The sequence below is a fragment of the Meriones unguiculatus genome, chromosome 11 (assembly GCF_030254825.1).
Source record: "Meriones unguiculatus strain TT.TT164.6M chromosome 11, Bangor_MerUng_6.1, whole genome shotgun sequence".
NCBI lineage: Eukaryota > Metazoa > Chordata > Mammalia > Rodentia > Muridae > Meriones > Meriones unguiculatus.
Genome location: NC_083359.1, coordinates 94092030 through 94119738, shown reverse-complemented (window position 1 = coordinate 94119738; position 27709 = coordinate 94092030). Strand labels below are relative to the sequence as shown.

General features: G+C 38.7%; 1 protein-coding gene across 3 annotated transcripts; it reads left to right on the top strand.

Annotated features, from left to right (window-relative positions):
* The first annotated feature begins 1102 nt into the window (after positions 1-1102).
* Positions 1103-27709, top strand: LOC132646403 (myeloid cell nuclear differentiation antigen-like protein). Of its 3 annotated transcripts, none has more exons than XM_060364718.1 (7): positions 1103-1362; positions 6870-7154; positions 8249-8358; positions 9722-9889; positions 17054-17461; positions 18840-19031; positions 26777-27709. In XM_060364718.1, the coding sequence occupies exons 2-7, from the start codon at positions 6890-6892 to the stop codon at positions 27032-27034; spliced, it is 1401 nt and encodes a 466-aa protein (XP_060220701.1). In that variant the 5' UTR covers positions 1103-1362; positions 6870-6889; the 3' UTR covers positions 27035-27709. The 3 variants fall into 3 exon arrangements, with proteins under 3 accessions (XP_060220701.1, XP_060220702.1, XP_060220703.1); XM_060364719.1 differs by lacking the exon at positions 26777-27709 and adding an exon at positions 24696-24949 and having other exon boundaries at positions 1104-1362; XM_060364720.1 differs by lacking the exon at positions 26777-27709 and adding an exon at positions 19438-19529 and having other exon boundaries at positions 1104-1362.

The following is a 27709-nucleotide window of genomic DNA, read 5'->3' as shown; positions in this document are numbered from 1 at the left end:
AATGACAAACATGTCAAGAATAAAATTAAGTAAATAATTCTATTCAAAATAGGTTTAAAAATTAGAATATCTTGGAATGGAAGTAACCAAGGAAGAGAAGGATTTGTACAACAAAAAGGTCAAAACAATGAAAGAATTTGAAGAAAGTATAAAAGCTTGCCAGTCTCATGAATTGTCAAATACGGAGATACAAGAGCTGCCAAACAGCAGCACTTGAAAGACACTGATGACTTCTTTTAAGGCAAGTCAAAGGACCCCTGCCAGATGAGTGATGGCATCCATGGCATCACTGTGTTTACATCTTAACATTAAAGCTCTAAAACTAGCATCAACTAGTTGATGAAATTTGTTCCATTTCTAAAGATAATAGTAATACAGACACCATCCACTATGCTACACAGGAAAAATCAATCAGACAACCTTTGTTTTAAGCATTGAAGCCACCAGAAGTTCAGATTTCCACAAGTTTTCAAGGTTTCCAATGCTGTCAGCATAGCCCAGGATCTGCTGTGTTTTCCCAGAAAGATTTCCTAAGGGATCCTTCAGCTAATCATTTAAAGAGGACAGTAAAGCTGTGGTACAGAGGGCAATTAGTGCCAAATTAATTTCCATTTACCTGAGAGTGGAGTTGCATATTTCTTATAACATTAAATTCTAGAAAACTATGGTCTGGGAACCATTAACAAAAGAATGAAAGCTTTGGAAAGTTTTTAAACTGAAAATGGTTCATCACAAATCTTTTCATATCTAGAAAATGTGCAAGGAAGTAAAGAGCAAAAAGCTCTGACAAGTTCCCTTCAGCTTCTATTCTGAACAAGAAAAAGGGGGAGATGGTTGAGTGACATCCCTCTGTCTCTGTGACTTCTCCTTCATTCAAATGAGTGTAAGATTCCTAGTGACCCACTTGTAAGTCTGTGGGATATGAAAGACTCAGTGCTGGAATTTGGACCTATTTACATTTGTAAGAAAATGCAGATAGCAAAGCTTTCTTTTAGTAGGGTTTTCTTTCTTTCTTTTTTCTTCTAGAAACTACATTAATAAGAGGAAATAAAACGTTCTGTTTCAAGAGCTGGAGAAATCGAAAGCTATAAACTCTGCTGGCAGGAATCTTATTTCATCACAACCCTCCCCAGGCAGACAGACAGACAGGCAGACATCCAGCACTGCTCCACTTAGGAACTTACTTCAACCAGTTCCCTTGTCTTCCCTGTTATTCTGTAAATACCACATTTTCTCGGCATTCAGTGAGAGTGCAACACTCACATTTTCACAGATTTATCTTTCTACTCAAAATAGGCAAGCCCCATTTCCTGCCTTGCTGAAGATCTATACTCTGGACATCACTGAGAAATTTCCAGGGAGGTAAGTCCTGCTCCTATTATATAAAGAGTAGAAAGCTCTGTAAAACACACAAGAATGTAGGAGCTCCAAGTGGTTCTTCCAGTGTATGGGGAGGGGGAGGCAGAACAGGGATGGTTCAGCTCCTCTCAGGGGCAGAGAACTGCTGCAGCTGGGCTCTGAAGCCTGGTTCAGGAAGATGGCAGACATCTTTATTCTGCCCTCACTGGGGCTTGAGGAAAGGAAAAAAAATCATTTTGATTATTGCAGATTATAGAAGTCGATTCCTAAGAATAAGTCACAATAAATGGAAATGAGGAGAAGGCTTTGGTTGCCTTGGCTGGAGGGTGCTCTGGAATCTAGTAGCTGTGGTGAGTGACAGAGTAAAGGACACATTAATTATATGAAATTACCATGGAATAATATTGAGAGGAAAATGCATATGGACATGGAGCTGCATTCTCTAATAATATCTTAATATTATATAGCATGGGAGCCAGTGGACATGTGTAGTAAAACCTTTCCAAGATTCGCAAATGCTCAAATCCATCCGGTTTTAATAAACATATTTAACACCTCCTTTTTTCTCGCCTCCACAGACGGTGGTGTTTAGTAACTGGGAGAAACTTTCTCTCACCATGCAAGTTATTCTTTTTGGTTGGTTATATTTCATTTGTTTTGTTTTATTTTCTGATCATAAGATACAGGGACTATAAAGGAGAGTTAAACACAAATATGCTTCTATTGTCTACTTTTAGAATATTTTAAGGGCTTTCTGTGTCCCCAGCCTAGTAGTCTGGGTGTACTTGAACTTCATAATTTAACCATCAATTTGAATTGTTGTACCTGAATTAGACCACTCTTGCTAATTTATCACTTATGTTGCTCCAGCTTTCTTGGTTTTGACAGCTGTTTTCACCTTTCTCAGTTACTAATTAATACACTGTAGTACTGACCATAAAACTGTAGCATCTCCTTTTGAGTTTTTCAAATTCACCGATATGTGCGTTCTCACAGACACTGAATATATAAGATGTATATGTGTATGTACGGATACACATGCTTGTGTACACGGAAAATATGTTCCATGATTTAACAGAGCTGTGAATGAACAAAATAATACTGAATAGCATGAACTGTTGTTAGCAGGTAAAGCCAGCGTTAGAACTATTATCTTCTTCTAGGATGGGAAGGCTTATCATACTGCAGTATTTAATCATAGTTTTTACCTTCATTTCTATAAAAAGCTCCTCTAATGCATGATAAACAGGATTTTCTTTACTTTCTAATTAATTTTGGAACTTCCCACTGTTGAAAGACCTGGAGGGTAATGTTTTACTAACAATGTATAAGTGCATTTTTGAAATAACATTTGACAGAAGTTGTCATTGGACTGCTTTGAGGGCCTTCATTATAGAAATTGTGATCAGCAGATTTTTGTCTTGCTTCTGTTACCGATACTTCACTTAGAATGTCTCTATCTTACATCAACAAACTATGTTCTCTGTGCTCTGGCTCTCAACCATGCTGAGTGATTTCTTATATCATTTTTTTTTTTTCTGATCAGGTCTGTATTTTCAAGCATAGGAGCACATAATCAAGTTTGTATTGTGTTTTTTACTTTAGGAGAACTGCATTTTCTTCCTTTCTCTTATTTTTTCCTTTTTGTTTAGTTCTTTGAGAATTTCATACACTGTATGTTGCTCAAATTCACCCCCTTGTAAAATTACTTCCAGATACATACTCCCTTTCCTACCCATCCAACACTGTAAAAACACTTCAAGTGCAGTTTGTGTTCAACCAAACAGGAGCCACATCTTTAATAAGAATGGTTCTCCCTGTTCCTATGCCATTACCGTGAAGTTTTTATTACTGTTGCTCTAGAGAACAACTTGAGATAAGGAATGGAGATCCCTTCAGAAGATCTCTTATTGTACAGGATTCTTTTAGCTATTCTGTGTTTTTTTGTTTTTTCATATAAAGTTGAGAATTATTCTTCAACATCTGTAAAGAATTGTGTTGGTGTATTGATGGGGATTGTACTGAATCTGTAGATTGCTTTTTATTTTTGATGGCTATTTTATTATGTTAATCCAATAGATCCATGAGCATGGGAGAACTTTTCATCTTCTGATATCCTCACTTTCTTTCTTCGGAGACTTCAAGTTTTTTTCATACAAGTTTTTCACTTGCTTGGTTACAGTTACACCAAGATACTTTATGATTTTGTGGCTATTGTGAAGGGTGTTGTTTTCCTAATTCCTCTTTCAGCCCATTTGTCTTTTGTACACAGAAGGGCTACTGATTTTTTTTTCAGTTAATTTTGTATCCTGCCACTTCACTGAAGGTACTTATCACCTGTAGGAGTTCCCCGGTAGAATTTTATGGAGTGACTCATGTATACTATCATATCTGCGAATAGTGACTTCTTCCTTTCCACTCCTGGGCATAGACCTGAAAGATGTTACACCATACAACAAGGACAATTGCTCAACTATGTTCATAGCAGCTTTACCTGTAGTAGCCAGAACCTGGTAACAACCTAGATGTCCTTCAACCAAAGAATGGATACAGAAATTGTGGCCCATTTACATAAGGGAATACTACTCAGCTATTAAAAACAAGGAAATCATGAAATTAGTAGACAAATGGATGGAACTAGAAAAGATCATATTGAGTGAGGTAACCTAAAAGCAGAAAGACACACATGGTATATACTCACTTACAAACAAATACTAGCCAGATAACAGAATAAACATTCTAAAATATACAGACCTTAAGAAGATAACAAGGAGAAACCTAGGGAAGATGCTTAATTCTCATTCAGAAGGGGAACTGACAGGATAGACACAGGAAGCAGTAGAAGAAAGGGAACAGGGCTGGAGCCCACCACAGCTGTCCTCTGAAAGGTTCCACTCAGCAGGGGATCAAAGCAGCTGCAGATACTCATAGCCAAACTTTGGCCAGAGTAGAGGGGGTCTTATAAAAGAAGGGGGATAGAAGCACTAAGAGAGGTCAGTGCTCTACAAGGAGACGAACAAAGCCAAAAAAATCTGGGCCAAGAGGGGCTTGCAGAGACTGATGCATCAATCAAGGACCATACATGAAGAGGGACTAGACCCCCCTGTTCAGATATAACCCATAGCGACTTCAGTCTCCAAGGAAGATCTGTAATAAGAGGAACAGGGGCAGTATGTTTCATGAACTTGGGTGCCTGCTTTTTGATCACTTAACAGGCCACAGAGGAAGAGGATCCAAGCAGTCCTGATGAGACTTGATAAGCTAGGGTCAGATAGCAAGGAAGAAGGACTCCTATTTTCAGTGAAATATAAGGGGAAGAGGCAGGGAGAGTTGGACTTGGAGGAGATGTGAGAGGGGGCTACAATCAGGACACAAAGTGAATAAGCTGTATAGAATATTTTTTCTTTTTATTTATTTTTAATTTTTTAAATTATTTATTAATTACACTTTATTCACTTTGTATTCCCCCTGTGGTTCTCTCCCTCTTCCCATCCCAATCCCTCCCTTCCTCCACCCTCTGCATGCATGCCCCTCCTCAAGTCCACTGACAGGGGAGGTCTTCTTTTCCTTCCTCTGATCCTAGTCAATTAGGTCTCATCAGGAGTGGCTGCATTGTCTTCTTCTGTGGCCTGGTAATGCTGCTTCCTCCTCAGGGGGAGGTAATTAAAGAGTAGGCCAATCAGTTCATGTCAGAGACAGTCCCTGTTCCTATTACAATGGAACCCACTTGGATGCTGAACTGCCTTGGGCTATGTCTATGTAGGGGTTTTAGGTAAGAATGATTTTTAAAAATTTTTTAATTGATTCTCTCTCTCTCTTAGCAGCTCTCAAGTGTCAAATCTCACTTGATAGTTATGGGACATTTGTCAATCACACCCCCACTTTTAATTCATGTTGGGACTTTGTCCTGTGTAAACTTGCATAAGTCTTATGATGCTGTCACAGCTGCTTTGAGTTCATATGTGCAACTGCCCAGCTAAGTTTGGCATACTCTGTGTCCCTGTAGTCATCTGCCAATCTGGCTCTGAATTACTTTTTCTCCCTCTGGTTCAAGGATTCCTGAGCAGAAGGTAAGACTGGGTGATTGTCTTTCACTGCTGAGTACTATAGAAATTACCTAGTGGGAATGGAGCTTCTGGGTCAATATCAGCTGCTTTCCCCATGTTCTAGTATTATCACACTCATGTATGTGGTGTGTTTATCAAGTTCTGGAAAGATAGTAAGAGCACTGGTGATAGCTTAGAATGTTTTTTGGGGAAGATATATATATATATATATATATATATATATATATATAAGATTTTGTGAAGGGTGTTGTTTCCCTAATTCCTCTCTCAGCCCATTTGTCTTTTGTACACAAGAGGGCTACTGATTTTTTTTTTTTTTAGTTAATTTTGTATCCAGCCACTTCACTGAAGGTATTTATCACCTGTAGGAGTTCCATATATGTATATGAAAGCTTCTATAGTTGAATTAAAGTTTTAAAATGTAATTAGTATTAGTTATTCCTCTTTTTATTACCTTGCCTTCCCATTCTCTAACCCATTTAACTCTTAGGTTTTCAAAGTTTATGAAAGCAGAGAAAGAAATGTGAGGATGACTTTCCAAGCAATGAAAAAGTAACTAGCCACATCATAAATATTGACAATAGAATGAGTGTAATGTATTTTGAAGCATATGCTCTTGGGAATAAAAATAACATAACTGTAGATTTTCCAAGGATTTTGAATCGACTATAAAAGGAAGTAATATTTTTAATAAGTTAGGAAAATATTAAAGAGTTTGGAGTTAAGCATGCTTGTATGTAGATATTAATGATTTTGAAAAAGTAAGACTCACTAAGACCAAGCTTGAAAGGATGAAATAAAAAACACTATTGGCACAGTTCCATTTAATGAATTCTATTGTGCTACTCTGTAAATTATGAAGATTGTTGAGAAATTGACATAATATGAGCACAAAGGATACAGAGAGAACATTCCAAGCCCAGGGAGACAGAAATCTAATAAGAGATGTCTGGGGAAAAGCCTAGAGGACAAGGGTCAATTCCTTAGTATGAACAATGTTACTTCAGCCATTACTCACCTAGGTGCACTGTAATAGCATGCATTCCATATGCAGATGGGACACTTTAGAATGGGGATACCCGGAAACACACAGGCAGATATTCAGAAACAGCCTTCATCAGCAAAGAGACTGGAAAGACTTTAGCACTCATAGCCCAAACTCTAAACACTGCAGCTATTACTCATTCAACACTTTCTTCTACCATAACTGCCACTGACCTAAGTCACCTACTGTGGTTAGTAGGGAAGTATTTCCTAGACTTGTTTACTAACACTGAAGTTCTACACAGATTTTATACAGTGGTACACCTTACATTTAACTCTATTTATCACACACAATTATGGACAACATTATCAATCAGGGTCATTCCCTTACATGAGAATATCCTATTTTTGGAAATATCTATGTAGGCCTGTAAGCCTGTGTCCATTTTTATCTTTTAGACTCATCCAAAATTTGAGAGATGGCAAGTGAATTCAAGAAAATTGTTCTTCTGAAAGGATTACAGGTCATGGAGGACTACCAGTTTAGAGCAATCAAGTCCTTACTAAGAAAAGAACTAAAACTTACTAAAAAAATGCAAGATGAGTATGACAGAATCCAGATGGCTGACCTGATGGAGGACAAGTTCATAAAAGATGCTGGACTGGCCAAGCTGATAGAACTGTGCAAAGACGTAGAAGAACTTAAAGAAATTGCTGAAAAGCTTAAAACAGAGAAGGAAAAAGGTAAGAGGGAAGCAAAGCACACTAGATTCTCAACCATTCTCCCTCTTCCCCAGACTTGCTAGTTCCCCATAGTATTCAGAGCTGATATGTCCTTTTGCCATGCTGTGCCCTAAAAACTATAAATGTTGAAACATTTTGAATATCAATAAGTAGATTTCAAATCCTTTCTTGCTAAAAATTTGATGTATTTCAAGATAAGCATTTTTTGTGTTTTCTTTAGAGGCAAATAAAATAGCAAGCAATTGCTGAGACAGGTTAGATCATCCCACATGATAAGAAAACTAGAAAATAAAGTAAAAATTGAAAAAAAAGTTTATTTAAAACATTTTCATGGAATAAATTTATTACTCAATTAACAAACTTACTCCTTTGTTAATATCTATTATTACTTAAATATCTAATATTTAAGTAGAAGGATGAATTTTAGAGACTTGAAGATGTTCATTTTTATGAAGTCACTGCATTTAAAAAATAATGAATATACTGGAACAGAACTTTAGACGCAAGCAATTAGTACAAAGATGCTCAGGTGTGCTGAAACATTCAGGTTTGGAACATCCTAAATTACAGAGAAAGATGTATCCCGAATATAAAGCTAAGAAGACCAAATCCAATGTCACTGTTTTCTTGCATCAAATATCAAATCATAATTTCTTTATCTTTTTCTATGATTTGGAATGGTTTATTTAGAAGGTGACCTACTGTTTTTTATAAAACTGTTGGGTTCTTAAAATCACCCCGTAGGATAAGAGGGTTGGGACAGTGTTGGACTGATATAAGCAGAAATCCCCAGGATGGAGAGACTGTGTCTGCTAAACATAGGAAGAATGAAGATCCTCTGAGGCAGGGCCTCTGCCTTACTTGGTACCATTGCTGCCTTCTGGGCAGGGAAAGTCCCTGCGACAGAAGAAAGAAAACACACAGGCACAGGTAAAGATAAAAGAGTTCTTTAGGACATTATCTTTCTGTAAAAGCATTAATGAACATGAATGAAATGTCAACTTTGAAAAAAGAATGAAAATAAATAATTCTGAAAGAACTTCAGCCTTCTTAACCATTTCTCTGTGTTCAGTGTGTTTTCTTTACCCCTACAGTTAAAAATCAAAAGGGAAAAAAAGGTAAAAGTGTGGCAAGAAAAAGAAAGCAAGATGAACCCAGTAGTTTCCAAATTTTTTCCACCAGTAATGAATCAATCTCTTCAAAGGTAAGGTGGCTAATGTCCCACCAAAGAGTTTCTACTCATGTTCTTTCTCTTGTTAATTCTTTAGAAAGACTTAGCATGCTATCTAGTCCAAGGCTCTAGTGAGACCGGGGTTGTAAGTAATAAATTTATAGTGACCTCATTTTGTTTCATATTTACTGTGCAGTATAAGCCCCAATGATGCAAACATAAAATCACTACGTGGTCTCTTAAAGACAGTTACTGAAATGTGGTTGCTTTTAGATGTGGCTTTTTAAAAGATTAAACCTGAATATGAACTTTGCAATTCTTCCTCTGAGGCTCTTTTGCAACCACTGGGATAAATGAGTGGCATAAGTGCAATGTTTCTACTCATCTATGAGGCGACCCTACCTGTCAGCTATGCTAGGTTTCCTATTGCTGTGAAGAGACAACATTTCTAGGGCAGCTCTTATGAAAGACAGTATATCATTGGTTCTTGTTTACATTCAGATGTTTAGTCCATCATAAGCACATACATACAGACAGACAATGTGCTGAAGAGGAGATGAGAGGTCTGCATCTCCACAGTCAGAGGAACATGGAGTAACAGTAGGCCTGGTTTGAACATGTGAAACCTCAGAGTCCAGCCTTAGTGACATACTTCCTCCAACAGGCACACCTACTCCAACAAGGCCATGCCTCCTAATGGTACCACTCCCTGGTGACCCAGCATTTTAATCTTTGTCTTTATGGGAGGCATTGTTATCCATTCCACCACACTACACAGTTCATCTTGTAAAATAAGGAGTGCTGAATGACACAGTATAATAGAATCCAGGAATGAAACAAAGATTCTTATAATCTTTTTAAGTTTATTACAATTTATTCTCTTTGTATCCCACCTGTAGCCCCCCTCCCTTTCCCCCTCCCTTTTCTCCTGCCATGTCCCTCCCCTATTTCACTGATAGGGTAGGAGAACCTCCCCTTCCATCTGATCCCTGCCTATAAGTTCTCATCAGGAGTGGCTGTGTTGTCTTCTTCTGTGCCCTGGTAAGTCTTCTCCCCCGTCAGGTTGAGGTGATCAAAGAGCCAGCAAGTGACTTCATGTCAGAGACATTCCCTGTTCCCATTACTAGGAAACCCACGTGGATACTGAGCTACCACAGGGTACCTCTGTGCAGGAGTTCTAGGTTATCTCCATGCATGGCCCTTGATTGGAGAATCAGCCTCAGAAAAGACTCTTGGAAAAAATATTGTGCTTTATTTGATAGTAAAGGCATTAAAAGGACTAGAGATAAAACTGTAAAATTAAAAAAATATTAATAAAGTTATAACTTAGTGTTCTGGCATTCAGTTTCCAATACATGAGAGACTCGAGAGAGAAAGAGAAATGTTTTTCTTTCAGAATAAGATAGAACAACCCAGAAAAACTGAAGCTGGAAAGAAAAGGAAGCTTACACAGAAGAAGACTCAGCTTCCAGAACTTTTAGAAACCAACATACAAAAATATGAAGGCTGTTTCCAGGCTCTCTATAAGCCTCCACCAATACCATCTGGCAGTTCCCCAAACAAGGTACCAATCTCCTATTCCCAGTGCTTGCCCCTTCCCAAAGCATATCGCTCAGCTCATCACAATCTTCAAAAAAACTTCTCACTAATCCCCTGCTATGAAGACTCTCCTCATATTAGTCAATAGCTCCCTAAGTTATATAAAAATGTATCACACACTCAGTGGTACTGAATAGGTAAGTACTTATGGAATTTATTGTAATGCTCTCAACCACCTCTGTTTAGGGTTCAGAAATAGGTATAGGGGACACAGAGACACAGGATTGTATCAGCCCCCGTTGCTTAGTTTCTCCTCAGCACTTTCCCTTTGATGATGACCCAACCTCTGAGGTTATTTTCACCATTCTGTGGTCTTCTCAGCAGCTGTTTTGACACACGATGTTTCCCTGTCTGAGAAACCTATATCCCTGTGCGTTCACTGATCAAGTGCTATATAACTGTAACAGTCACTTTTGCTGATAGTCAGCTTCAGACCTCTCCCAGGCATATACCAAACTCTCCCAACCATTTCTCCTCAAAGGGAAGGGCCTCCTGTTACCATTCTGATGACTTTTTAATATAATTGCACTGTCTGTAACCTTGAAACAACTTCTCATCTGATCTCCTAACAATGCACTTACCTAATGATATCATGATTCATCAGGCGTGTATTTTGAGACCCAGGCTGCAATTTACACAAATCTCCCATTTTGTTGAATGGTACAATTGTGTTGAACACTTTATAAGTCCATCATTTGATCCTTTTTGAATGATATAGTCCTAGATATACTATTTTTTTACCATGGGAAATCTGTAGACAGATCTAACTATCTGTGTTCATAAATGATGACAGCAATATAATTAGAAATATATACAATCCTGGAAAACAGGCTACAGTTAGTGACCATTTTGTCTTGAATGGCATCAGCCTCACAGCAATGGTTGTATTTTAGCAGACTCATACTTTGAAGGATCAAAACCACATTAACTAACAAACAAACAAACAAACAAACAGTAAAGGGGGCATTAGAAATATATACAGGGATTTGCTTACTAACTTACCTTCACCTTTAAAGTAAAATTTATCATCTTTAAAGTTTTACACTTCTAAGATTAGAAAAGCATAATGAAAAGCCCAACTAAATCTGCTGTCTAAAGTGAAAGTATTTCTCACATATGCAGTAGTTTTATTTAACTGGAATTATGGTCATTTAAAAGATATAAGCCAAGGTATGAATGAGTCTGGACTGGCTTCAGGCATGATCGCCCAGCACGCTGTCAGGTAAAGCTACATCCCCATCCACCAGATTTCATCTATGTGATTCATTTTTTAAAACTTTTTAAAATTTACTTTAAAGCCTGATAGCAGCCCCACTCCCTCTTTTTCTCCCAGTCCCACTCTGATACTCTCTTTTAATTCTACTATCCCCTTATCCTCAGAGAAGAGGAGGCACCCCCACAATGGGTACTAAGCCACCTTGGTACATCAGGCCACAGGACTAGGCACATCTTCTTCCACTGAGGCCAGACATAGCAGCTCAGCTATGTGAAAACTATCCAAAGGCAGTTAACAGAGTCAGAGAGAGTCCTTGAGACCTACATAAAGAAAAAGCTGTGCATCTGTTCCATATGTTTAGGGGCCCTAGGTCCAGCTCATGAATTCTCTTTGGTTGGTGGTTCAGTCTCTGAGATCCTATGGGGCCAGAAAAGTTTTGTCTATAGGTTTACTTCTGGTATCCTTAATCCCTCAGGTTCCCACAATCCTTCTCCTTGCTCTTCCACAAAACTCCCTGAACTTGGCCTATTGTTTAGCTGTGAGTCTCTGCATCTGTTTCTATCAGCTGTTGGATGAAGACAGTTATGCTAGGCTCCTGTCTGCAAGCATAGAAGAGTATCATTAATAGTGTCAGCAGTTGGTTCTCTTCCATGGGTGGGTCTCAAGTTGTTCCACCCATTTGTTTTCCATTCTATTAGTCTCTGCTCCTTCTTTATTACTATACTACATGTAGGCAGAATAAATTTTGGGTCGAAGGTTTCTTGGGTGGGTTGGTATCACCCTCTCTCCACTGGAATTCCTGCCTGTTTAGAGGACATGCCCTCCTCCAGTTCCATATACCCTGCCACTAGATGTCTCAGATAGGGTCGCCCCAGTAGATTCCCAGAAGATTTCCCAGTCCCAGAGATGTCATGCCCACAGATTTTTGTTCTTTCTCCAAGCCTTTCCTACTCCCTATCCCTACCTCTGTTGCCCTCCCTATCACACTCCCACCAGGTTCCATCCCACCATCTACTTCACATGTCTACTTTGTTTCTCCTTCTGTCTGAGATTCAAGCATCTTCTATTCTGCCATCCTTGTTACTTAGCATCTTTGGGTCTGTGGATTTTAAGCAGGTTATCCTGGGCCAATATCCACTTATCAGTGAGTACTTACCATGTGTATCTTTCTGTTTCTGGGTTACCTCACTCAGGATGATCTTTTCTAGTTCCTTCCATTTTCCTGTCAATTTCATGGTATCCTTGTTTGCTAGCTGATTAGTATTCCATTGTGTAAATTTTCCACATTTTCTTTATCCATTCTTTTTTTCTTTATTAATTACACTTTATTCACTTTGTATCCCTCTGTGGTTCCCTCCCTCCTCCCGTCCCAATCCCTCCCTTCTTCCACCCTCTGCATGCATGCCCCTCTCCAAGTCCACTGATAGGGGAGGTCTTCTTTTCCTTCCTTCTGACCCTACTCAATTAGATCTCATCAGGAGTGGCTGCATTGTCTTCTTCTGTGGCCTTGTAATGCTGCTTCCCCCTCAGGGGGAAGTTATTAAAGAGCAGGCCAATCAATTCATGTCAGAGACAGTCCCTGTTCCTATCACAATAGAACCCACTTGGATACTGAACTGCCATGGGCTACATCTGTGCAGGGGTCTTAGGTTATCGCCATGCATGGTCCTTGGTTGGAGTATCAGTCTCATGAAAGACCCTTGTGCTCAAATTTTTTTGCTTATGTTGCTCTCCTTGTGAAGTTCCTGTACTCTCCAGATCTTACTCTTTCCTGCATCTTTCATAAGATTCCCTGTACTCTGCCCAAAGGTTGCCCATAAGTCTCAGCATCTACATTGATAGTCTGCAAGGCAGAGCCTTTCAGAGGTCCTCTGTGTCAGGCTCCTAATTTGTTCCCTCTTTTCAGCTTCTTCTGATGTCCATCCTTTTTGCTTTTCTGAATAGGAATTGTGTCTTTCTGCTTCTGGGGTAGCTCACTCAGGATGATCTTTTCCAGATCCCACCATTTACCTGCAAAATCCATGATTTCCTTTTTTTTGTTATTGCTGAGTAATATTTAAATGTTCAACGTCCTTAGTCATAAGAGAAAAGCAAATCAAAACGACCCTAAGATTTCACCTTACACCCATCAGAATGGCTAAGATCAAAAACTCAAGTTACTACACATGCTGGAGAGGTTGTGGAGAAAGGGGAGCCCTCCTCCACTGCTGGTGGGAATGTAAACTTTCCCACAGATTGATTTCCACAGTGGTTGTTCTTATATGCAGCAGAATGATGGATCCTGTTTTCTCACACATTCTGTTAGCCTGTGTCTTTTTGTTAGAAATTCAGTCCATTGATGTAGAGAGATATTAATCACCAACGGCTATTACTTTCTGCTATTTTGATGTTGGTGATGTGTGTATGTGTGTGTGTGTGTATGTATGTATGTGTGTGTGTGTTTCTTCTCTTTTGTTTTTGCTGGTATTAAATTATTTATTTCCTGTGTTCGGTGTAGTTAACCTCCTTGGATTGGAGTTTTTCTTCTAGTATTTTCTGTGGATATGGATTTGTGATAGATATTGTTTATATTTGGTTTTGTCTTGGAAAGTCTTGTTTTCTTCATCTATGTTGATTGAAGGTTTTGTTATTTATAGTATTCTAGGTTGTCATCTGTGGTTTCTTAGAGGCTATAAGACATCTGTCTAGACCCTTCTAGATTTTAGAGTCTGTATTGAGAAGTTGGGATTAATTCTGATACATCTGCCTTTGTATGTTACTTGGTATTTTTCTTTTGCAGCTTTTCATATTCTTTCTCTGTTCTGTAGATTTAGTATTTTGATTATTATGTGGTGGGAGAATTTTTTTGTGTGATACAATCTATTTGTTGTTCTGTAAGCTTCTTGTATGTTTATAAGCATCTCTTAAAGTTGAGGAAATTTTCTTTTGTGATTTTGTTGAAAATATTTTGTGGTCCTTGGGGCTAAGACTCTTCACGTTTTTTTTATTCCTATTATTCTTAGATTTGGTGTTTTCATAGTATCCTAGATTTTTTGGTTGTTCTGTGTCAAGAATTTTTGAGATTTTACATTTTCTTTTACTGGTGTATCAATTTCTTCTATCATTTCTTCTATGACTATGATTCTCTCTTCCCCCTCTTTTATTCCATTTGTGATTCTTATGCCCATTGTTCCTGTTCTCTCTGTTACATTTTCTGTTTCCTGGATTCCCTCAGTTTGTGTTTTCTTTATTGCCTCTGCTTCCATTTTCAGGTTTTGGACAGTTTTGTTCGTTTCCTTCACCTGTTTAATTGTATTTTTCTGCATTTTTTTAAGGGATGTATTTATTTCCTCTTTAAGACCTCTATCATTTTTATTAGATTGAATTTAAGGTCCTTTTCTTGTGCTTTGGTTGTGTCCAGGGCTTGCTGTAGTAGAATAACTGTGCTCTGAAAAAGCACACAGCTCAGGTTAGATCCTTTCTCCCACATTCTCTTGCCTTCTTGGTCCTTTGGCATAGGCCCAGATTTGCTGAGCTGTGTGCTTTTTCTTGAGCTCTGCTGTCCAGATATAGATTAGCCTGCCATTAACAGACCTGCTGAACCAGGAATGTCCAGGCAGACACCCCTCCCCCATACCCTGAGTTTCCTATCTGCTTAACTGTAGGATCCCCTGGGGCACACCCAACTGCTCTGAGACATTCACTGACTCCTGAGTTCCATTGTCAAGCTTAAGGCTACCTATGTGCTACACCAGGAGCATCTAGGGACAACAAGATGGCTAAAGGCCAGCTTAAGACACAAACAACACTAGCCAGGGCATTATGGCACCTTCAGAGCACTAACTGTATTGTTTATTGTATTTTCCCCATTATTTATTTATTACAATTTATTTACTTCATATCCCAGCTGTAGCCCCTCTTTCATTCCTCCCAATCTCGCTCTCCCTCCCTCTTCTCCTCCCATGCTTTTTGATTTTTATGTTGTACTAATTGCTTACATTGATTAAAAGAGAAATAGATCCAAGTGAACTGTAATAACTCCTAGATGACAAATGTATATGGCAGAATAGACTAAACTATTCACATGTCCTTTGGTCTGTTGAGACAATAACACTATCTCCGTATATTCAAAATATATAAAGTCCTTAACTTTTCATGGCATTTCATACTGTCTGATAGTCAGGCAACCTTCTCTCCTTTGAAATACTCTATTGGTCCTCTGATGGGTGGAGCCTCTCAACAGACAGCTATACTAAGCTCCTGCCTGCAGGCATAGAAGAGTGTTGTTAATAGTGGTAGAGGTTGGCTCTCTCCAGTGGTGTGGCCAGGTGTCAGTTGGACATTCCCTCAATCTCTGCTCTATCTTTATGCCTGTACATCTTGTAGGCAGGCTAAATTTTGAGTCAAAGATCTTGTAGGTGGGTTGGTGTTCCCCTGCCTTTACCTGGAGTCCTGTCGGATTAGAGGATGGCTTCTTCAGTCTGCCTATACCTCACTAGGATTATGGTCGCCCCCCAATACTCCCAGAAGCCTATCCTGTCATCAGTGTCCAGCCTGTCTCAGAAATACCCCAGGTCAAGGTTTCTCTTCTCTCTGCATGCTCTCTGTACTCTTTACACCCTCTGCTCTCCCCACATTAGATCCCCAACTTCATTTCCCTCAGCACTAGGCAGATGATGAAACTCACAGCCAGACATTGGGCAGAGCACAGGGATCCTTGAGGAAGAGTGGAAGGAAGCACAGAAGGACCAGGAGGAAACAAGATCTCTCCAAAAGACCAACAGAGCCAACTAACCTGGGCAGGAGGGGGGATGAAGGGGAGAGTAGGTCTCACAGAGAATGAAATGCCAGCCAAGGACTATATATGTACTGGACCTAGTACCCCAACTCAATGTACATGATGGACAGCTAGGTCTTCATGTGGATCCCCTAACAACAGGAGAGGAGCTGTCTCTGACAAGAACTTTCCTATACGCCTTTGATCACTTCCCCCTGGCAGGGCTGTCTGGCCAGGCCACTGTAACAGAAGATGCATTTACTCTTGATACAACTTGATGTGCAGGGATGGAGGATCCCCTTTTCTTCCTCCTCCTTTGATACAGGAAAGAGGGAAGAAAGGTGGGACTTGAGGAGAGGAGGGAGAGAAGGACAATCGGGATGTAAAGTGACTAAATAAATAAATAAGAAAATATAAATATTCTGCTGAAACCCAGTGACCTCAGTGTACAGAAAGGAAATCAGAGACCTATCAATGTGCCTCTCATTTCACAAATTTCTGCTTTTGATGAAAACTCTTTACCCGTGTTTAAGGATATGGCTCTAACCAAACTAACTCTTTCTGAGCCAATTTAAAAAAAAAAACGACCAAAAGCTAGCTAGTGGTTTGTTTGTTTTTTGTTTCATCATTTAATTATTGAAACCTTTTATCTCCTATTGAGGTATACTGTGATTTGTTCCCTCAGAATATCCCCCAGAGAGTCCAGTGGTAACTAAAGACCTTTGACATCATTATGGTATATGATTATTATCCTCTATTTTCAATAATATTTATTTTTCTACTTTTATATGCTTTGGCCATGAGAGTAAAGGATATATTTGAATTAATTATAATTTCACCTAAGTACTTCATAAAATTATTCTCAACAGCTTGTGCTTTGTTTATGCTCAACATTTCTGTGTGTGTTAGAAAGAATACTCTACTTTTCAGAGAGAGTATTCGGACATTACTTGGTCAGTCCATTGCTTTAATTCATTAGCCTTTTGGTCAATTAAAAAATTTATCTTTAGATTATATTTAGTTCTACAAATACATAAAAATTGTTAGGAACAATGTTGAGATTGAGATTGATATTATGTGAAGGTTAATTTTTATTTACTAATAAATTTTTATGTTTATATCCCTGTATTTGTTCAACACAAAACCAAAAATCACAGACTCCAAATCCGAGCATTACCAGAGGTGATGTTGTACAAAATGATGACATGACAGTGATGGTGCTCAACTCAACACATCCATTTGAATATGAGTCATCAGAACATGGAAGAAAGACCATGTTTCATGCTAAAGTGGCTACTGCGAAGCAGTATTACCATGTGAAAGTTTTCAACGTCTCCCTGAGAGAGAAGTTCACAAAAAATAATTTCATCATCATCTCCAATTTTGTCAAGAGGAAAGGAATCCTGGAGATAAATGAAAATTCCTCTGTGGTTGAAGCTGGCCCAGACCTAAAGTTTGAAGTCCCCAACAGTATTATCAAAAGAGCAAATGAAACACCTAAGATCCGTCATATTAAAAAGGGTGCTTCAGGAGCACTGTTTTATGGCTTGTTTACATTAATCAAGGTAATGCCTGAAAACTTGTTTTTAATTTTTCTCAACCAACACCTGGAAACAAATAGGATAATTTTACAGTCACTGCTTAATGACAGTATTGTAGCACAGGAATCTACCTTTGCTTTGGTAGAGGGTGAAATCATTCCACATATAAGGGAATGAGAGTGGATGACCATTTAACAGTCTACTTTAAGATATCTCTGAGAGCTGTCTGAAAATGATTTGCCGGAAACTTTATTTTACTAATTACAAATACCCACCCTCAGACACAGTGTGAGGCAATGGTGCCTGACATAGGTTGATGCCAGGCCAACAGTCTCAGATTTTTAAGCTCTGCTGCAACTATACAATACTGGTGCTTTTCTTTCTGTAGACTTTGTTTCTAAAGGATCCCTGGAAAAGGTGAAAATTCATTGTGACATGTGTTTCAAATCATAAGTAGATTACGTGGCATCTCTTAAACTCAAAACCATTCAATAGAATGAATCTACTATCTCTGCAGATAGTAGGTTTAATCAATTAGCATTGATTCCTGTGTCTCATTAAATTAACTATGTTATATTATCTTATCAACTGAGAACTATTCTATAACATGACATTTCTAGATTCACTAGATTTCTATATTGGCTTGACATATACATACAGACATCTCATTGATGTATCACTGCCCAAATTCATCATATTAGAACTCAGTTAAAGAATGATGACTTTGGTGAAAAAACAAATGTTTTATGAATTGACAACTTTATGACTCTTTCATCTCTCTTATTTTAAAAGCTCCTTTACTTCAAATACATTACTTTATAGCACAACCTTTAGAAATTATGTATCTGAACACTATTGAAAAGTTGATGAGCAATAGCATAAGCGAAATTCAATACATTATAAACTGGGGAACATTGGCTTACTTCAACATAAAACATGAAAACGGTATTAAGAGGGTCTAGATGAGTAAATTACTGCAATCTTACCTGCAGATTTCCTATAACCTACTGAGTTAGGAACACTAGGAGCAAATGTCCATTCATTCCTTTAAAAACAGAAGAAACAAAGATGGCTGCCCAAAGTCCTCATTATTGTGGTCTCAGGTAATTTACAGGAATCTAAGCTGTTCTGGAACAGGAAGCAGTGAAAAACAGAAAGAACATTTATTGCCCTAACAGTTTCAGGCAGAAATCTCCAGGACAAGAAAGTGAATCATTAGAGTAATAAAAATTTTTTCAAAAGACTTCGTTGAAGATACTTGTATGCCTATGTCTATAATAGGTTTCATATTTACTATGATCTTTTTTGTCCTGAAAAAAAAAAAAAGGTTTCCTTTGAATGTATAGCAATGACTGTGAATGATTTAACTTTCATAAAATGAATATTAATTTGCCTTTTGCAGAAAACAGTGAAAGTAAGGAACACAATCTATGAAATAAAAGACAATGAAGAAAATCATATAGAAGTGGTGGGGAACGGAATATGTTACAACATCAACTGTAAGGAAGGAGATAAACTCCAACTCTACTGCTTTCAGCTGAGAACAATTGACAAGCAACCAAAATTAGTGAGTGGAGATCACAGTTTCATTGAGGTAGGAAGCAAACTGGGAATAGATTTCCCAAACAGGAAACTGACTTTTTCTTTAGGATTCTGAATATGAGGTTTTGAGTGTTTTACATAGACAATTCTGTATCTGGAAGAGAGAATTAAGATGATGCCATTATACTCATTTCTATGAAAAAAATAATTTTTCAAAATGGATGTTGAAGAAATACTCCAATAATATTGTATTTAAGCTGTGTAAGAAGATGTATGAAAAACATAGAATGGCATAGAAATACATTTGAATAGTAAACAGGAGCAAGGATTTTGAGTAAGTCAGATGTGATATGAATGCCAGCTACAACAATTAGGACCTGAATGATACTGGGGAAAGTTTAATTTTTTTCCTTTTTAAATAATTTATTTTATTTTATTTTATGTATATTTGTGTGAAGGTGTCAGATCCCTTGGAACTGGAGTGACAGACAGTTGTGAGCTGCCATGTGGGTGCTGGGAATTGAACACTGGTCCTTTGGAAGAACAGTCAGTGCTCTTTTTTTTAATTTTTTATTTAACTTTTATTAATTACACTTTATTCATTTTGTATCCCCCCATAAGCCCTTCTCTCCTTCCCTCCCGGTTCCATCCCCCCCCCCTTTCTGCATGCATGCTCTTCCCCAAGTCCACTGATAGGGGAGGTCCTCCTCTCCTACTTTCTGATCTCAGCCTATCAGTTCTCATCAGAAGTGGCTGCATTGTCAGGGTTCTAGGTTATCTCCATGAATAGTCCTTGGTTGGAGTATGAGTCTCTGGGAAGTTCCCTGTGTTCAAATTTTCTTGTTCTGTTGCTCTTGTTGTGGAGGTCCTGTCCTCTCCAGCTCTTACTATTTCCCACTTCTTACATAAAATTCCATTCACTCTGCCCAACAGTTGGCCATCAGGCTCAGCATCTGCTTTGATAGAAAGCACGGCAGAGGCTTTCAGAGGCCCTCTGTGGCAGGTTCTGAGGTTGTTTCCTGTTTTCTTTTTCTTCTGATGTCCATCCTCTTTGACTTTCAGGATGTGGATTGAACATTTTAGTTAGGGTCCTCTCTTTTGCTTAGTATGTTTAGATGTACAGATTTTAGTGGGTTTATTCTATGTTCTATGTTTATATGAGTGAGTATATACCGTGTGTGTCTTTTTGCTTCTGGGACAACTCACTCAGGATGATCCTTTCCAGGTCCCACCATTTACCTACAAATTTCATGATTTCCTTATTTTTCATTGCTGAGTAGTACTCCATTGTGTAGATGTACCACAGTTTCTGCATCCATTCTTCAGTTGAGGGGCATCTGGGCTGTTTCCAGCTTCTGGCTATTACAAATAAAGCTGCTACAAACATGGTTGAGCAAATGTCCTTTATGTGTACTTGAGCCTCTTTTGGATATATACCTAGGAGTGGTATAGCTGGATCTTGAGGAAGCGCTATTCCTTGTTGTCTGAGAAAGCACCAGATTGATTTCCAGAGCAGTTGTACAAGTTTACATTCCCACCAGCAGTGGAGAAGTGTTTCCCTTTCTCCACAACCTCTCCAGCATGTGTTGTCACTTGAGTTTTTGATCTTGGCCATTCTGATGGGTGTAAGGTGAAATCTCAAGTTTGTTTTGATTTGCATTTCCCTAATGGCTAATGAGGTTCAGTCAGTGCTCTTAACCACTGAGCCATCTGTCCCAGCCCCTGAAAGTTTAACTTTTAATCTGGACTTTAAGGAAAAAAATAATTGATATAGTGATGAGTTATTGGAGTGTTTATCATATCATGAAAAATGAGTAGGTAGTAGGTACTATTTTCTTAAATGGGTGAAGAGACTAGAGAGAAAAAGCTACAAAATAGATTTTGTGATAGACAAATAGACAAGTTGTGATAGACACTATTAATTCCACTAGTTGTGAAGCACAAAGATATAGCGTTCGTTTTTAAACTATTTTATTTGGTGTTCCATAAAGCCTTTCCCTACAACCTCCCAAAACTAAGTAGGAGAGAACAGGTTAGTGGGAAGAGGGGGAAGAGCCCACTTTACTTCTCCTGGCTGTTTACGGTCAAAGAGTTCTTTGGGGGGGATATACCAGTCTCTGTCAACAGCAAATGCAGCCAATAACCGCCTCCAAGCTGCTGTGCCCAAACAGTTTCTCTCCATCTGTCTGCTCCAAACCACCACACCGTCTGTCTCTGGTCTCTTAAAACTGCTACTTGCCACAAGCCACAGGCCACACACCAACACCACATACCACACTTTTTCTTTCTGAGTCCTCAGGTTTATATCCTCAGATACCTATACCATGCCCCTCTCCATGCCATATAATGCAGGCCATTACCAGCTCTCAAAGGCCATGTCCCTCACTTGACAGTTCTCAGATGTGGATAAACTAAAGCCCAATCTAAAATCCCACACTTGGGATTAAAACATAACATACTCACATAACATAACTGAGTTTATTTTATTTTATTAATTACATTTTATTCATTTTGTATCCCCACATAATCTCCTCCCTCCTCCCCTCCCAGTCCCACCCTCCCTCCTCCTTCATCGTGCATGCCCCTTCCCAAGTCCACTGATAGGGGAGGTCCTCCTCTCCTTCCTTCTGATCTTAGTCTATCAGATCACATAAGGAATGGCTGTATTGTGATCTTCAGTGGCCTGGTAAGGCTTCTCCCCCATCAGGGGAAGGTGACCAAAGAACAGGCCAATCAGATTATGTCAGAAGCAGTCCCTCTTCCCATTACTATGGAACCCACTTGGACACTACACTGCCATGGACTACATCTGTGCAAGGGTTCTAGGTTATCTCCATGCATGGTACTTGGTTGGAGTATGAGTCTCTGGGAAGACCCCTGTGTTCAAATTTTCAGGTTCTGTTGCTCTCCTTGTGGGGTTCCTGTCCTCTCCAGATCTTACTATTTCCCACTTCTTACGTAAGATTCCCTGCACTTTGCCCAACAGTTGGCCATAAGTCTTAGTGCCTGCTTTGATAGTCTGCAGGGCAGAGCCTTTCAGAGGCCCTCTGTGGCAGGTTCCTAGGTTGTTTCCTGTTTTCTTCTTATTCTGGTTTCTATTCTATTTGCCTTTCGGGATGGGGATTGAGTGTTTTAGTCATGGTCCTCTCTCTTAATTAGTTTCTTTAGATGTACAGGTTTTAAGAAAAATAAGGAAATCATGAAATTTGTAGGTAAATGGTGGGACCTGGAAAGGATCATCCTGAGTGAGCTGTCCCAGAATTGAGGGACACACAGGGTATATACTCACTCATATAGACATACAACATAGGATAAACCTACTAAAACATAACTGAGTTTTTAAAGAAACCAAAACTTCCAATTACACAAAGACTCTGAGAACATGAGGCCAAATCACTGTTCAAAAGGTCATATAAATGTAGTATTGTCAGAAATAAGGAAATGGATCATTCATTGTAGAACAGGTAAATTTTAAAAGATTTTATGAGGATGAATGCTTAGTTACTTTGACGCATTAGTAAAGAGTATTTTTTGTATTTGTCTTGAAAAATCTGTGTTACAGAGAAACTTGATTCAGAGGCAGAAATATTAGTTAGAAATATTAGCTGTTACATGCTCATGTGCTACGTCTTTGCATTAAATATTGAGTAACTTTGTAAGCTGCTTATGAAACATTGGCAGTTTGAAAATCATAATAGCCTTGCTCCACTAGAGCACCCAAAGTCTATGGAGCATGACGTTTAAAACCATGCAGCTACTTTATCAACACATCACAGAAGTATTTCATAACCTGTGTTAAGCATAGGAAAGATAAGTGGGGCCTTGTCTATGGGGTGTCTCAAGTTTAAGTAGTAAGATCCTTGTGGTTTGACAAGCAACTTGGTAACGGTGGTTTTTGAGAGAGAAAATGGCTTAAAAGAACATTCAAAACCATTTCAGAGAGAACATTAAGAAGCTGGATAAATGGAACTGATGCTAACACTGAGAATGAAGAATATGAGGTGGAAGTAGGCTCAGGATGATGTTCAAGTGCCTATTGGAAATTCAGTAAATAGCACAAATAGTTATTGAGACTTAGAGACATAGACATACAGATCTGAAACTGAAAATAATTTTGTGTGTATTTTTAAATTTAGGGGTACTTGGCAAATCTAATACTTGGATTATATCTAAAATTTGCACTGTGGGTGTTACATTTATGCTAATAGAGAACACCCACTAAATATTTACTATGAGCCGGGATTTTACACAGCGAAAGAGAAAGAGTAATTTGTTGCTCTCATTTTATAAGTAGGGTCTGATAATGTTTATTATTTACCCTATGATTATTCTGGCAGTATTGACCAACATGCTATCATAATCAATAAGAATATACACATTTGTTAGATTTTAGATTTGCCTATTTCACCTTAGGCTGGGCAGAAAATATCCACCTATGCTATCTCAATATCTCGCATCCAATGCGATCTATTACTGTCTGGGCTACCTTCTATGCAATATCCCAAGATACGTACGTGTTCTTCACATGGTTGCTTCTTCCATCCATGTCATTGTTGGAGTCCTACCTCCCAGCCAACATGCTTCTCTCTCCACCTAATTCATGGTGGCTTCCTCCTTCATCTTCTCTTCCTGTCTGTCTCCTTCCCAAGATCCCCTCTGTCCTCCAAGCTCTCCAACCTTAACCCTGCCAACCTCACCTTTATCCTGCCCGTGTGTCTGCATTTTATTGGTCAAACAGGAGTAATTTCTTAGGCAAGTGTACATGAGAATGTGCTTGTCCAGGCAAGGATGAGATTTTAGGGACCAGTAATTAGCGTCAAATACAAAGCACCAGACTAACCTCCAACAGTAATTGTTTCCTTTTTACTGGAGTAGCTGCAAATGTTCAGGAATAGTCCTTACCAAAGACAATGAGTGGTGGACTAGATATCCACAAAAAGTATCTGGCACTGAGGGCAGATTCGTAGACAAGATAAGTACACAGTTCAGTGGTGGTAGTTACGGATCACAATCAGTGGAGCAATAGCTAAAGGTAAAGTATACTACAAATTAAGATTAAAAATTGTTGTGGTCAAGATAAAATGAAAGCTGCATGAAACACACACATAGAATATTTTAAGAAAAAAAATCCGACAATGTAGTGACACAAATGATGAAGGCACTCTCATGAAATAACTGCAATAAATTATAAAAGTTAGCTTTCATGGAAGATATACTCTAGATACAGCAGTCCAAGTACAAATGCTGCTGCATTTTGACATAGGAACATATTCATTAATTGTTTCATTTTGAAGATCTCCTAATGCAAGAATCCTTGTGTTGCAACTCAACCTTACACCTCAGAATTGTAGTACTGGGGAAAACCAGGACATCATGGATTTTGTTTTTCTATTCCAAACCATGCTTCAGATAAGAAAATGAAATCCTTTTTGTTATAATTCCCCTCACTACATCTGGTAAATACCCAACCTACTCAAATAAACTCATATTGAGTGAGAAGAAACATCATTTCAAGTACCACATAGTTAGAAAGGGTGGCTCAACATAAGGCAGTGCAATGAAGGAGATGAAGCAGTGCAGATCAACAGTTTGAGATCGCAAAATGTCACATATAGCCCTTGAGGGGCATAAACAAGCATGAGCAATTGGAGAAACATAAACAGTGCTTTACCTCAATTGCAAGGATCTTATAGTATTGTTCACTATCTCTTTCAAGGTCATGAAACCTAGGGGAAAAAAGGAAATACCCACTGCTCATTCAAGCAAAAAAGATGAAGAAAAGGGCTGCCTGCAGCATCAATTCTGTTATTTTAAATAGAAACACCAAACAATTTCTTCTGAACAACAGCATTAGTATTACATCCAAGTTTTGAATACTGTTCATATCTGATTTGTGATTATGTATTTTCATTTACAAAATTTATTATTCTGTTTTTTGATGGAAAATAATAAAAAATCTTTTTAAAAGTATATCAATACAAAGTACTGTGTGTAATGTGTTTAATTTATGAGTGAACTCCTTGAAGGTGGTATATTTGTGCTTTGAGAGACAAATAGGTCAGAAGACACAGGATTTCATCAATGTTGTCTTCAACATTCTGATTAAATTCCTGAGTACAGAATGCATTAAGATCTTCTCCCACTGTCTGGGCTCTTTCTTTTCTCCATTAATTGTTTTGTTTGCAGTATAAATATAGTTAATCATTAATAATTAATTATTTTGGAGAAAACTAAATGCTACTCTTCTGCTAAAGAATGTAGCAATGAAATGACTCATCAGGAAATTCTGTATTCTATATTCATATGAGTATGATCTATGAGTATTCAATACTCATAGATCAGTTCCTTATTCAGCATCATCAAAGAAGTTTCCTCCTCAATTTGATAGGAAATAAATACAGACAATATGCACGAGGGAGAGGCCTAAACAGGAACGTCTCAATCAAATCTTTCCCTTCAGGGCTTAAAGAATCTGCAGAAGTGGAGGTCAAAAGAGAATGCAAGAGCAGAGGAGATGGGGTAAACTTATAAAATAAAGTCTTATAGACACATCAAGGCTGTCACACATATGAACTCACAGAGACTGTGACAACAAACACAGGGTCTAGAATAGTCTTCAACAGATGGGGTCATAGAGCTGAAAGGAGGCATGGACACAAGGCCCATACACAACACAGATGATATCTGCAATTGATAGACAAATAGAAAGTTAGTTTTCTCCAAGCGAGAAGAAACCCACTCTCAAGGGTGGTTGGCACAGCAGTAGAGGTGCCAACGAATGCAAAACGAAATCAACGCCATCTTTAAAAGATTTTAATTACAAAATTTTGAGTCATATTTTTTAATTTGTCTCAATTTTTTTTGTCTTACGTTGTTGGATTTTCTATCCAGACAAGCCAATAGACCCCTGCCAGGTGACTGATGTCATCCATGACATCACTGTGTTTGCATTTTAGCATTAAGGCTCTTTTTAAAATATATTTATTTATTTATTTATTTATTTATTTATTACATTTCATTCACTTTGTATCTCAGCTGTAGCCCCCTCCCTGACACCCTTCCAAAGCAACCCTCTCTCCCTCATCTTCCCCGATGTCCTTCCCTAAGTCCATTGATAGGGGAGGTCCTCCTCCCCTATCCATCTGACCCTAGCCTATCAGACCTGATCAGGACTGGCTGCATTGTCTTCCTATGTGCCTTGGAAAGGTGCTCTCCCCTCATGGGGAGGAGATCAAAGAGCAAGCCATTGATTTCATGTCAGAGACAGCCCCTGTTCCCATTAGGAGAACCCACTTGGACATTGAGCTGCCATGGGCTACATCTATGCCAGGGTTCTAGGTTATCTCCATGCATGGTCCTTGGTTGGCGTACCAGTCTCAGAAAAGAGCCCTGTGCCCAGATTTTTTAGTTCTGTTGTTCTCCCTGTGGAGCTCCTGTCCCCTCCAGGTCTTTCTATCTTCCCCTTCTTTCATAAGATTCCCTGCACTCTATCCAAAGTTTGGCTATGAGTCTCGGCATATGCTTTGATGCCCTGCTGGGTAGAGTCTTTCAGAGGCCCTCTGTAGTAGACACCTGCCCTCTTCCCTGTTTTCTCCTTCTTCCGATGTCAGTCTCATTTATCTTTCTGAATGAGGATTGATCATTGTACCCAGGATCCTCCTTCTTGCTTAGCTTCTTTAGCTGTACAGATTTTAGTATGGTTTTGCTATATTATATGTCTAATATCCACTTATAAGTGAGTATATACTGTGTGTGTTTCTGTTTCTGGGATACCTCACTCACTATGATCTTTTCCAGTTCCCACCATTTGCCTGTAAATTTGAACTCATTGGCACAGGAGACAACTTCCTGAACAAAACACCAACAGCACAGACTCTAAAATCAACAATCAATAAATGGGACCTCATGAAACTGAAAAGCTTCTGTAAAACCAAGGACACTGTCATCAGAACAAAACAACAACAATGGGGAAAGGACCTTCACCAATATATATCTGACAGAGGCTTAAGATCCAGAATTAATAAAGAACTAAAGATGTTAAAAAGGAAATCATGAAATTTGCAGGTAAATGGTGGGACCTGGAAAGGATCATCCGAGAGAGTTGTCCCAGAAGCAGAAAGACATACATGGTATGTACTCACTCATATAGACACATAACATAGGATAAACCTCCTAAAATCTGTACATCTAAAGAAACTAATTAAGAGAGAGAATCCTGACTAAAACACTCAATCCCCATCGGACAGGCAAATAGGATAGACATCAGAAGAAGAAGAAAACAGAAAACAACCTAGGCTCCTGCCTCAGAGGGCCTCTGAAAGGCTCTGCCCTGCAGATTGTCAAAGCAGACTCTGAGACTTATGGCCAACTGTTGGGTAAAGTACAGGGAATCTTATGTAAGAAGTGGGAAATAGTAAGATCTGGAGAGGACAGGAACCCCACAAGGAGAGCAACAGGACCTGAAAATTTGAACACAGGAGTCTTCCCAGAGACTCATACTCCAACCAAGTACCATGCATGCAGATAACCTAGAACCCCTGCACAGATGTAGTCCATGGCAGCTTAGTGTACAAGGAGGTTACATAGTAATGGGAAGAGGGAATGCCTCTGACATAATCTGATTGGCCTGTTCTTTGATCACCTCCCCCTGAGGAGAGAGCAGCCTTACCAGGCCACAGAAGATGACAATGCAGCCATTCCTGATGTGATTTGATAGACTAAAATCAGAAG

Bases quoted from the DNA above. Each gene is read 5' to 3' on its own strand.
- LOC132646403 (XM_060364718.1), top strand. From the start codon at position 6,890: ATGGCAAGTGAATTCAAGAAAATTGTTCTTCTGAAAGGATTACAGGTC. The intron at 7,155-8,248 runs GTAAGAGGGAAG...TTACCCCTACAG, and splicing joins TAAAACAGAGAAGGAAAAAG to TTAAAAATCAAAAGGGAAAA. The intron at 17,462-18,839 runs GTAATGCCTGAA...TGCCTTTTGCAG, and splicing joins GCTTGTTTACATTAATCAAG to AAAACAGTGAAAGTAAGGAA.